The sequence below is a fragment of the Macrotis lagotis genome, chromosome 5 (assembly GCF_037893015.1).
Source record: "Macrotis lagotis isolate mMagLag1 chromosome 5, bilby.v1.9.chrom.fasta, whole genome shotgun sequence".
Lineage (NCBI taxonomy): Eukaryota > Metazoa > Chordata > Mammalia > Peramelemorphia > Peramelidae > Macrotis > Macrotis lagotis.
The window spans coordinates 214,937,896-214,950,850 of NC_133662.1; the positions used below are offsets into that span (position 1 = coordinate 214,937,896).

General features: G+C 43.6%; 1 protein-coding gene across 3 annotated transcripts in view; it reads right to left on the bottom strand.

Annotated features, from left to right (window-relative positions):
• DENND2D (DENN domain containing 2D) overlaps window positions 1-12,435 on the bottom strand; it is a 30,333-nt gene extending 17,898 nt beyond the window's left edge. Inside the window, exons 1-4 of one of the 3 annotated variants that reach the window (XM_074188404.1) lie at window positions 12,355-12,435; window positions 5,107-5,288; window positions 3,812-3,924; window positions 547-616 (exon numbers count right to left, since the gene is read on the bottom strand). In XM_074188404.1, the coding sequence (XP_074044505.1) occupies window positions 547-616; window positions 3,812-3,924; window positions 5,107-5,288; window positions 12,355-12,412 (423 nt within the window). In that variant the 5' untranslated portion in view covers window positions 12,413-12,435. Of the gene's footprint in view, window positions 1-546; window positions 617-3,811; window positions 3,925-4,580; window positions 4,715-5,106; window positions 5,289-6,033; window positions 11,230-12,354 lie in introns of those variants that run through there. The other 2 variants (XM_074188403.1, XM_074188405.1) reach the window with 2 other exon arrangements.
• Between the last annotated feature and the right edge of the window lie 520 nt (window positions 12,436-12,955).

Below are 12,955 nucleotides of genomic sequence, written 5' to 3' on the forward strand. Positions count from 1 at the left end.
AATAAATATAAATATAAATTTAAAAATAAATAAATAAAACTAAAAAATAAAATGACTCACAAAATAGCTTTGGAAGGCTCAAAGATGACTTGAAAGTAAAATAGGGAAGCAGCAGAAGTTATTTACTGATGGGGAAATAGGAAAGGAGGACAGAATTATTATTATCTATTATTATTATTATTATTTTGCACCTAGTGAGTGGGGCAAAAGAACTAGCTAGGAACAGAACTAGTACCAAATCCCAGTGTGTAAAATGATACAGATGATGCTGCCACAATGAGAAGGATCAAACCAAAACAGAAAGGGTTTCCTTATAGTAAGGATAATCTGACTTCCCTAAGGGGATCTGCAATCTCAACTCTAGCAAGAGATGTGGTATAGGGTGTGGGGGGAGAGGATGTCTAGCCCTGACTTCCTCTGAAGACCTCAGGTAGGGTGCCATAGGTAGAATGAACCCTGACTTCCAAAGACTAGATTTAAGAGGATTTGGGAGGGGTACCCAGGCAAAAAATAGGAAATTGGGGGATCTGAACAGTTGAACCTTACCAAGAGTCTTCTGCAGTAGCCAATCTTCCTGGTCCCATCCATGTTGGTCAGAACAAAAGAAAATGTTTCCCTGGAGGGAGAGAGAGAGAGAGAGAGAGAGAGAGAGAGAGAGAGAGAGATTATCAGACTACTCTAAAACAGGAACTAATAGCCAAATTTCTAGGATTCCTTCCTACCTAGACCAGTCTCCCAAAGCTCATCCACAGTGTCAATTATTGAAGCATATTCTGGAGTCCTTGCAAACAGGAAACCAACTCCAGGATGAAGTAAGGGGATGATGACAGCTTATGGGGTATGGAAGGGAATGAGATACACCTTCACTATAAGGTAGGGGCAGGTGGCTGGCTCAGCTGCTTAAAGTTCCATGCCCAAAGAAGAAAAGTTCCTAGGCTACCTCAAAGGGAAGAGACAAGAGTTTGCCAACTGTAGTCCAAGTGTGACTTTGTTTCTTGGCAAAATTCTAGAACATCTTATTGGAAGGAGGATTAGTGAAAAAGAAATAGTAAACAGAAAGAGCCAACATGACTTCATTATGGCTGGGTCATGGTGTCTGAAGTTCATTTCCTTTTTTAAAAATGCTACAAGACTGGTGCATCAGGAGGAATGCTAAAATATAATTTACCTAGGTTTTAAGAAAGCATTTGACAAAATCTCTCATGCTGTAGAGATGTGGGATAAATGGCAGTACCTTTAAGTGGATTCAGAACTGGTTGAACAGCCAGGCCCCAAAAGTAATCATGAATGGATCCATGTCAGATTAGAAAGAGGTTTCCAGTGAAATGCCCCAAAGATTTGGGCTGGTTCCTGTGATTTTTTTTATCGTGATTCAGCTAAAAGCTTACCAACTTTTCAGATAACAAAACTACAAAGGGTAGCTAACTCTCTGAATTAAAAGAATGGAATTGGGAAAAAAAAGATATAAAACCAGATAGACTATACCAAAATCTAAAAATATGAGATTTAATGTGAATAAACGCTTGAGTCCAAAAACTCTTGACAAGGGAAAAAACCAGGGAGGCAAGGTTCATCTGAACAAGAGCATTGAGTTTTCATGGGTTACAAAATTTAAAATATCAACAATAAAGCATGGCAGATAAAATGGATATCATTTTGGGCACCATTAAAAGAGGCTCAGTGTCCAGGACTAGTGAAGGGGTGAATCCCAATCTTAAAGCTGAAAGGGACCATTAGAGGGCATCCCATATCTGGCATTTTCTTTCATTTCTGGGACCCACATTTTGGAATGGACATTGATAAGATTTAGAGAATCCAAAGCCAAACAGGATCAATTAAAAACCTTGAGATCATGCCATTTGAGAGTTCATTGAAGACACTAGGCATGTTTAGTCTGGGGAAGGGAAGACTTGGAACAGAATAACTGTCTTCATGTAAAATATTTGTCATTAAAAATAATTTTGCATTATTCCCAGAGAGTAGAACTAAGAATTTGGAGAGGCCTGATGTAAGGCGAAAATGTCCTAAAAATTAGAGTTCTCTAAAAGTGGAATGGGATGTCTCAAGAAGCAGTTAGTGACTTATGGTTCACAGAGAGCTTCTAGCCGAGGCTGTTTACTTATTGGATGTGGAGTAGAGGGGTTCCTTATACAGATATCTACCCCATGTCTCTATAACATGAGAAACTTTGTCAAATGCTTTCTTAAAATCTAGGTAGATTGTACTATTAACATTCCACTTGATGCACCAGTCTGGTAACCCTTTCAATAAAAATGAACTTTATTCATCATGACCTGTTCTTAATGAAGCCATGTTGGTTCTTTATGATTACTGTTTCATTTTCTAAATGTTCACTAATCATCCTTCTAATAATAAGTTTTACAATTTTGCCAGGAAACAAAAGTCAAGTTTGTTGGATGATAGTTGGCAGACTCTAGTCTCTTCGCTTTGGGGGAGACTACGAATCTGGCTTCATTAGACTTGGGACTCATTACTAAATAGTATATGAAATCCCTTTCAACTCTGAGATTCTATGATTCAGTAATGTGGGCTATGGTCAGGAGGGATATGATTCAGTAATGTGGGCTATGGTTAGGAGGGAATCCCATATAAAAGAATATGTGAATAGCTCAGGGCTAACTTGTAGTTCTGGGGAAATAATTCCAAAAGGAAGATAATAATGGTATATATATATATATATATATATATATATATATATATATATATATATATATATATATATATATATACACACACATACATATATATACACACATACATATAAGAATATGTCAATGGTATATAAATATATGTGTATATATACATAAGTATATGTTTTATGTACGTGTGTGATGAGAGGCAGGAGAAGGAATGAAAGAGTAAAAAAGAGAGACAGAGACAAAGACAGAGATAGACATGAGGAAAAAAGAAGAAATGAGGAGAAACAAGAGAAAGAGAGATAAGGTGGGGAGAGAGAGAGAGAGAGAGAGAGAGAGAGAGAGAGAGAGAGAGAGAGAGAGAGAGAGAGAGAGAAGAAGAAGAAGAAGAAGAAGAAGAAGAAGAAGAAGAAGAAGAAGAAGAAGAAGAAGAAGAAGAAGAAGAAGAAGAAGAAGAAGAAGAGAGAGGAGAGGGAGAATGGCAGCATAATACAGTGATTACAGAAATAGCCCCAAAGGCAGGAAGATCTGGTTTCTAAGACTGCCTCTGATGCATAATGACTGTGGAACCCTGGGCAATACAGGCAACTGTCTAAGATTATGAATTCAAGGAAGGTGTCCATTTGTTTTGTTTTTGTTTTTGCAAGGCAATGGGGTTAAGTGTCTTATCCAAGGTCACACAACTAGATAATTATTAAATATCTGAGTTCAAATTTGAACTCAGGTCCTCCTGCCTGCAGAGCTGGTGTTCTATCCATACCTAGTTGCCCCTGTCCATTTGTTTTGAAAGAGATCATTCTTCACCAGCATCTCCCTATGAAACCATAGATCCAATTTTAAAAATCCACATATGCATAAACATATGTATGACATCTATACAAGCAGCTATACATATTTACTTACATATATGTAAGTATATGTATGTTTATATATATTCATACCCATCCTCTATCTCTCGATATACAGGGTGTCCCAAAAGTCCTAGTGTCACCCATAACTCTGTATATACCTACCGATAAATATAAACCAAACTCACAAGTAGACTCCCCAAAAGAAGAGGGAAAACTATTTCTTACAAATTCTCCAAATTCCTTGAGACCCTGCGACCCTTTCTCAACTTCACCTTTTCTCTTGCTTGCAGGAAGTGCCCATACCTTGGATATTCAGTGAGGGGTGCCCACTCATTGCCATCGGGGAAACAGAACAAGGGAATGGCACCATGCAATCGTTCTTCTTCTTCCTGCTGACCCCGGAGCAAGTTCTCTCTCTGTAAGGCAAAGAGTATGGTCATAAGTAGATGATCAGAAAGACTGGTGAGTAGGCTAGCTTCTGGAGACTGGAAGTCCTAGGTCAGATGTCTTGCTGACTCAAGGTTCCAAAGCCTCTTCTGCTCATTGGCAAAAACATCCAAACTTGAACCCAGCTATGTTACTTTCCCTGGTCTTCCAAAGTAGCAGTGGGGGTGGGTGAGAGAGGCAAAGTTTTACTTCCATTTTACTGATATCTCTATTGTCTATACAGTGAAGATAGAAACCAGGCCCACCCTGAGTGTGGGAAATATAGAGTGGGACTCTGAGGATAATAGATATTAACTCAGAAGGGATCCCAGAGGCCATCCATCAAACCCCCTTTTACAAGCGAGGAATCTGAGATTCTGTGAGATTAAAGAGACAATCCAAAATCATACAGGAGTGAAATTTGAGTCTTGTTTCTCTTACTCCAGAGTCAAGTATCTTTCTGTTGAAGGGAGGGAGGGAGGGAGGGAGGGAGGGAGAGAGAGAGAGAGAGAGAGAGAGAGAGAGAGAGAGAGAGAGAGAGAGAGAGAGAGAGAAAGACAACATTCCTAAAGTAGCCAATTGTCCTAAGAGTGTCCTGGAACAGAGTATTTCCCCAGTATTTGTGTTGCAAATCCCAAATACATACACACATATAGTCTCCATCTTAGACTTTCTCTGTATGACTCTTTGACTCTTGTCCTCCTCCTTCCACAACCACAGCAAAGAAAAAGACAAGTAGCCTGAGCTCCACCAGAGAAGAAAGGTGACAGGAAGGACATATAACACACACACACACACACGCACACACACACACACACACACACACACACACACACACACACACAGAGGGGAGCATCCAATGACTATAGATGAGAGGGGAAGCAAGTTAAAGGTTATCTGCCTGGGGGTGGGGGGAACAGTCTTGGTACCAGGGGAAGGGAAAAGGGGGCACAGGACCTAACTTTGCCTGTTGGGAAAACTTCCTGGGGCTCTTAGTTCAGACAACAAAGGGAAGTTCATCCACATGGGCTGCTGACAGTGGCAGAAATTAGGTTTGAGTTTAGAAGAATCATCAAGTGAACAAGGACAAAAGGAAAGGCAGAAGAATAAATACCCCCCTCTCCTGCTCCCATTCCCCAAGAAATCCTAAAATAAACAGAGATGCTCCTTACCTTTGGAAACTGGTAGGTTATCGTGGGCTCATAATCAACCCCTGAATGATTTCTTTTGAGAGAGACCACAAAAAGATATTCAAAAAAGTGTGGTCCCCCTGTGTAGTTGGACAGGGAGGACTCTCTGATGCTCTCTTCTTTTTCCTTCCTTCCCTCTCTTCCAGTGTCCTCAGGTTCGGGAACTGAAACAGAGGAACCAGAGCTCACTCACACACGATCCACCCTGAGGCACACAAAGTAGGAGCCTAAGCAGAGAGGAGACCCCCTTCTGTCCCCTCAGACATCTCACCAAAGCTAAGGAAGATGGCCCCAGTGGGAGCCAGAGGATGGGAGCAGTCAGCCAGTTTAGGGGAGTTAGTATAAGACATTGAAAAGACAAAATAAGCCTCTTGAAAAGTACCTGAGAATAATGAAAGCCCAGGGGTTCCTCTGACCATCCCATTCCCCTGCCCACCTTGGATCTGAAGAAACCCAGGAAAAGCAAGAGTTTTTACCTGCTACCCATTCCCCACTTCAACAACTGTCTAAATTCGTATTCTGTATGAATTATTTGAGAAAGGTTGCTAGATGTAGTACTAGAAAGGATCTCACAAACTTTCTCATCACAAATAAAGAAACTGAGCTTTAGGGAAGAATGACTTGCCCAAGGTCACATGGGCAGTAAGTATTAGGAAATAAGATTTGAACCCAAGTCTTTTGACTCCAGAGACAATATTCTTTCTATTCCCTTCATTAGACTGAGACTGAGCGAGGAGTGACATTCTTAAGGTAACATAACTAATGGCACCAGAGGCACAGGTGGGGGTAGGGAAGCATGCAGGAGATGGGAAGGAGGTGAGAGAAACCAAGAAGCCAGACAAAATTAGAGAAGTAGACCAAGTAAAAGGGGAAAGATGGATGGCATCATCCCAGAAACAGAAAGCAGACCTGTCCATCTTGATCTCCGAGGTATCCAAGGACCGAAGAGTTTGAATACTCTGCCAACCCCAGCTCTATCCATCTTCCCAGGGTCTGAGACATCAGCAGCAAGGTCCTATATCCCCTAAACACTGGATAAATACATCCAGGCCTCTGTGGGATAGGCCACAGCTTAAATCTTCCCCTGAAGTCCTAAGCACCATGTCCCCTGAGATGGGAGATCCATTTCCTTCCCTGTGTACCCACAAACTGTGAGAAGGATGTGGCAGGACCCAGGCAGGCAGCAAAAAGAGCATCCTGGCAGAGCAGTTCAAACATCAGCTCCTCCCAAGAGCCTCCGGGTGTGGTGAGAGAAAAGGTTATGAGCAAACACCTCTAAGACCCAGCTGCTCCCAGGCTAGTCCTCCATGCAGTTTGCAGATTGTGCAATGAGTTTATTTACAATCTTAAAATGGTTGGGGAATGACTGAGAAATTCTGATAGCCATCTAATTTCATGTAAGAGAACCTGATCAACTCTGGGATCTCCAGTTTGGCTCTCTTCATTCTTGGCCTTTCACTTACTCAATTCAACCAAAAAAAAACAAAAACAAAAACCAAAAACCCAAGCAAACAAAAAACCCCTAAAAGCACATTGATCTCTGGGTCTTCCTGGATTCCAAGCTCAAACCCAGAACCCAGGAACTTGGAATTTACTTCAATCAGGAGGGCAGTTTCCCCATTTGTGATGAATAGAAGAACAATTATTGTTCACTAATTGTCTGAATCTATTAATGATTCTGATCAGGAACAGAAGCCTTGGCAATTAGCAACAGCCATTAAGAGCCTTAAGGGTGCCTCTTCTGATGATGAAACACAGATCAGAGTCCAACTCTGGGCCCAGTTCCCGCCAGTCCTCTACTGTTCCAACAAGGAAATGACATCAGGAGCCCCTGCCACGCCAAATAGCCAATTGTTTGTAATCCTCTCACCCCCACCCTAGTACTTCCTATATTGATACAGGGGGATTACCAGCCAGAATAGTGGGACTTAGTCCATGGCTTCATTGAACTATCAAGCAGCTCAATATAGGAAGCAACAGATTCATTCATTCATTCATTCATTCAACCTTTATTAAGCGTTTCAGGTTCTGGAACTCCAGGTACTGGGTTTACATGGCATGACTACATGACTGTACATTCACAGCCTTAGTGGGATTCCCTCAGTGCGGGCTCTGATTGGGAAAAAAACAAAAAACAAATTTTCCTACTTAAGTCAAGGCTGGCAGCAGACCCAATGGTGAGTCCCTAGGGTGATCCCTGGCATCACACAGCATTGAGCAACTGCTGGGTCCTGAGACACAGTCAACAAATTATTCCCAAATTGTTTTTTCCTTCTATTTGTTAAACAGGCAACCCCATTATCATGAGACTTAGGTGAAAATCAGGTTTATTACACGAGAAATGAACATGCAGGTGGAACCCCTTTGTTTAAACATAAAAAGAATAAGAGGATCACAAAATTAGAATCACAGAAAACCTGAGTAGAAAGAGCCTTCAGAGGACTTCTAATCCAACCTGTACCTGAATAGGAATCCCCTCTATAATATGTTGGGAGAGGAGATAGGATGGGGGCCACAACCAGGGATGTACAGGTAAATATTTAACAGCTGATTCAAAAAAGTTCTCATTTTCTCTTTCACTTTCTTAATTCTAAATCATTAACAAAACAACAAATTAAGCCCAAATTGGTAACATTTGCCAATTTCAGAGGAGTAAATGCTCACACTTAAAATTTAACCAGAGGCTCTAGGGAATCAGTTAGATCAGTTCCTCAGGAGCTGATTCTACTTTTGGATAATTTAATTATTAGAAAGGGTTTCCTCGCATGAAACCACCTCTGTTTCTCTGCAACTTCTTCTCAAAGCCCCTAGTCCTTTCCTCTGAGGACAGCCAAGACAGGGCAGAATTATATATCCAATTATGATAATGGGTGCAGCCACAGAAGGGGAAACTGTAATTTGGAATTGGGCCATGAAACTATCTAACAAGTTTCTCTGAAATCAAGAGGGTGAGGAGCTGGGGTTCAAAGAGGGGTGTTTAGAGGGTAGTGGAAAGTACAAGTCCCAAACTAGTGACTAAGTCAAGTTCTAAGCACTGGAATTTTCCAGGAAACAGTTCCACAAAGATAAGATAATGTTCAAGCTCCGAAGGACTTTGGAGTTTCTTAGTTAAGAGTTTCTTAACCACTTTTGTGTCTTAGACCCCTTAAGAAGTCTGGTGAAGCTTATGGACCCCTTCTCAGAAGAATGTTTCAAAATGCATAAAACAGGGATTATAAAGAAAACCAAGTATATAAAAATGTAGTTATCAGAATTTTCTTTAAAAAGTTAATAAACTCTAGGTTACAAACTGCGAATCTCATTTTGTAAAGAAAAAAAGTTAAAACCTTGAGAAATTAATTGATTTGCCTAAGTCACTTAGTAATTGACAAGGTCAGGATTTGAATCTTCTCCCAAGTCTAGTGCATTCATAGTACATCTCCCCTCTTCCTATGCAACCCTGTTAAACTTGATGAACAAGGTCTACAGTTTGTAAAGGCCTGGCTCAGAAAACTCCCTGAATCCAGAAATAGAAAGCCAACTCAGAAGGAAGGTCATGACCATGCTTTTGCTTGTTGGGGACACAACTATCTGCCCTCCAGGAGGACAGTAGTAAAAAATGGAGACTAAGGGACTCTCCAAGGGATCAGGTTCTCTGGGAGGTTCCCAAAGTAGAGGATGGCCCCAATTCCTTGGCAAAAACAACCCATCCTAAGACTTTGTAATTAGAGGGATGGTTAATGACAATGACATCTAGGATATCTACCACACCTTCCTTCCAAGTTTTCATGAATAATATATTTCATCTCAAAACTACTTCTTTGTCAGAAGAAATGTCATCTCCCAATTACAAATGGGATAGCTAGGGGTGCAGTGGATAGAATGCTGAGCCTCACTCATCTTGTTGAGTTCAAATCTGGCCCAAGACACTAGAACCTATGTGACCCTGGGCAACCCTGGGTTTGCCTCAGTTTTCTTTCTCATCTGTAGAATGAACTGGAGAAGGAAATAGCAAAGCACTCCAGCATCTTTGCCAAGAAAAGCCCATATGAGTTCAAGAAGAGTTGGGCACAACTGAAATGATTCCACAATAATAACTACAAATGAGAAAACTGAAATGAGAACAAGTGACAGAATAAGGATGAGAAATTCTGAGGGTCATTGAGAGGTCATCTAGATCTTTGGGTTGAAATATAATTTAGCCATCCTGAACATGCCAGAACAACTCCAGTTTGTAGAGATATAAAGGTAACATTTTTCAGGAATCAGCAACCCTTAGAAAATCCTCCTCATTCAAGGTCCATTTCTAACCCATTTCCTCTTTATCTTCATTGAAATCATAAGTACAATGGGTTTCATGTCAAAAATGTCAGGGGTTAAAGGGGTTGTACAAGTCCAGAAAGGATTGTGCTTTCTTTCCTTTTATTTTAGAGAGAACAAAGAAAGAAGAATAACTACTGAACTAGGTATCTGAAATGGTTACAGGAAACTGTAAACTCCTAGAAGCATCCAAGTTGTACACTGAATAGAACTTTGGTCTGGAATCAGGAAGACCTGAATTCATATCCTTCCTCTGATATTTCCTAGTTATGTGACCCTGAGGCTAGGCTAGGACTGCTTGCCTCAGTTTCCTCTTCTGAAAAGTAAGAGAAGAAAATAGCAAACTACTCCCCTATTTTTGCCAAGAAAACCCCAAATGAGGTCACAAAGAATCAACTGAATGGGGTCATAAAGAAAACAACTGAAACAATAACAACCCTCCAAGAGTGTTGTAAGGATCAAATGAGGCAAATAACTGTTAAGAATTCAGTATAGTGTTTGGCACATTGTAATTGATAAATAAATGTTAGTTATCACCAGCATCACCATCACCATATCATCATCATCATCATCATCATCATCATCATCATTACCATCACTGTGCATGACAGTTTTTGGCATACAGTAGATAATAAATGCTTCTTTCCTTCCCTCCCTGAAGATAACAGTGGTGTTGTTTCTTTGTTTGTCTTTGAATCCTCAGCTGCTACTACAACCCATCACATCACTTAATTCTCCTCTAGATTGAAATGGACTGAATGAAAATAATCTTCCCATAGAACTCTTTGCTGAGAAGCCAGGTGACGTGATGAATCCATTCAATCCACAAACAAATAAGCTGAAAATGGTGGTGGGCTTCTCCATCCCTCAAAAAACTCTGCCTTACTGAAAATCTCGAGATCATAGGGAGGCAATGGGATTAGGAGTAAAAAAAAGGAGTGATCCAAAACCAGATCTGAGTTCAAATCCAATTCTGCCATTTCCCAACTTGTTTCACTTAACTTTAACAAGGCAGTTTCCTCATCTGTAAAATCAAAGGACTGGACTAATTAGCCACTAAAATTTTTTCCAGTATTAAAGTTGATGATTCAGTGATTATTAGAAACTTAATAGGTCAGAGAACCAGTTTGTCTCTTCTCCCTTCGGTTCAGCTGCTCTCCATCTGAAGACTATCTCAGGGTGCCCCTCCCCTGAAATAAGAAACCACTATCCCTTCTTCCCTCCCTTCTATCCAATTGAATTAAACCCAAGAGGCACAAAGCAAGTCACATAAGTCCAGAAGTTCCCTGGGGGGGGGGCGGAAAGGGTGGGAAGGAGCAGGCACACCCTCTTGCCTGGGCAGGGTGCCAAGCCCCAGTACAGGTAAGACTGGCTATTCTACCACTTCCTACATTTCAGTACTCCCTTCTCTCTGATACCAGGAATAGCCACTGAGGACCAGAAACCCCTTATTTCTCCAGAACAAACCTCTAGTCTTCCTTATAACCACCAACAATCATGGCATGGGAAGAGAGGGTATTGTTAAACAGAGACAACTCTTCAAAGCCTGGCAATGAAGTTTGGGAAATTGGGGATTCACTGACATAGATTCCCATAAAATTGGGAAAGATCTATAAGGGTCCTGACTCAGACTTGTCTAGAGTATCCCCCTCCAACACACTCTTTCCTTTCCTTAAAAGGGTTTAATGATCCAGTAAAAGGACACTCAACGATAGAATGTCTCAGTCTTTCCCGTCACCCAAACATCTGCCTAGGAGATGCTAAAACATTTAAGGAATGGAAAAACCATTGAGCAAGAAAACAAAAAGTTCTATTGGGCGGGGGGGGGGGGGGGGGGGGAGTGGGAAAAGGATAATCAAGGACAAAGTGAATACAATTTTGAAACAGACCTCAGTAGGCACCAACAACAAACTTCCTCCTTTGGGGGGGGGGGGGAGTTGTGGGTGAAGGGGGAAATTAGTTTGGGAAGATGCTGATTCATTCAGAGTCTTGACTTGTCATAAGGGGAGGAGGAAAGCGAGGCTGCTTTTCTGCCCCAAGAAATAATCAAGTGTATCCTGCTGAGCTATCTCTCAGCTACAACTGCCAATATCTTCAGGATGCCACACCACTTCCTATTCTAGGATGCCAGGCTGCTATGCCTTATACCCAGAGCTTCACTCAGGCCATGACTATACTTTCTCCCCATCTCTAAAGTTAGAGCCCAATTCAAACTCTTGGTCCTAGAGGAGGGGGGGGAGAGAAGAGAGGGATGCCACCAGTAGATTAATTAAATCCATTGAACGATAAATCTCGGAACCATCTAGTGTTCTTGTCTATCTTTCAGTATTTTGCTCGTGAGGGAAAAGGCCCAGAGAATGAAAGATGACTTGCTCTGGGTCACAAAGAGTCAGGTGCTATCTGGGACTGAACATCGCTCACACGTTGCTTGCAACCTAGTATTCAGCGTCCTGCCTGAGTTGTAAGAGGTAAGGGGCTTCGGACTGATCGGGGAACAGGAGATTCAGGACTCGGGCCAAGGTTCAAGCCTAGATCAGGCGCCAAGGCGTCTCCCCAGGGCAGGCATCGCTGCCATGTGTTGTCAGTGCTTGCACCACCAAGTTTCCTGCTCGAGTTCCACGTGGCCCTGGGCCCCAAGACAGTTTCCTCAGGACTGTGGGTTTCACCACCCACTTTCGGTCGCCACCCCACCCCCACCCGCTAACTGCTACGATTCCCCAAATTCGCTGGCCCCGCCTTGCCCTTGGCTCTGCTAGACCCCCCCCCCCCCAACCCGCTACTTCGCCCCTTGCCCCCACACCTTCAGGTCACCCCAGGAAGCCCCTTGCCCGCTCCGCTCCTGCTCGGGGCCGCCCTGCCCTTGCTCATCATGACCTTCCCCCCGACCCCTCCCCGCATCCCCGGGCCCCTGCCCCAGGGCCCCGCACTGACCCCAGCTGCGGCGCTTCAGTCTCAGGCTGGCTCGGAGGCGGCGGCCGAGCCCTTCCATGGCCCCGCAGGGTGCGGGACTCCTCCGGCCGCGGGCTCCCCACCGTCCCCACCCCCCCTGCTCCTCCCCACCCCCCACGGCTGTCACGGCACTTTCACTTTCACGGGAGGGCCGGAGCGAGGAGGGCGGCCCGGGGGCGGGGCGGCTCACCTTCCGGGCCCTGGAGCCGCCCTCTCCTCACCTGCCCCAGGAGTCGGCTCGGGCTCCGCGTCCCGGCCCCGGCTCTCCGGGAATGGGGCGGCGCTGATGCAGGGGCTGGCTCTCCCGACCCTCCCGGAGAGACCTGGCCTTTGCGATCTCCTCCTCTCCCCGCCCCTTCAAAAGAAGAGGTCCAGACGGCTAGGGGCCCCTGGACCCCCCTTGGGGGAGCCCGGGGTGGCCGTCTCTGCTCAGCTCCGGGCGCCCCGCTTTGGGAAGGGCATCACCAGCATCTGGACTGGCTACCACGCCATACAAGGCTAGGGCAGAGGAACGGAGATGCTGAGCCTGTGTGGAGAGAAGGCGGCGGTGGGTAACGGGGGTGGAAGCGGGCGAGAACACACC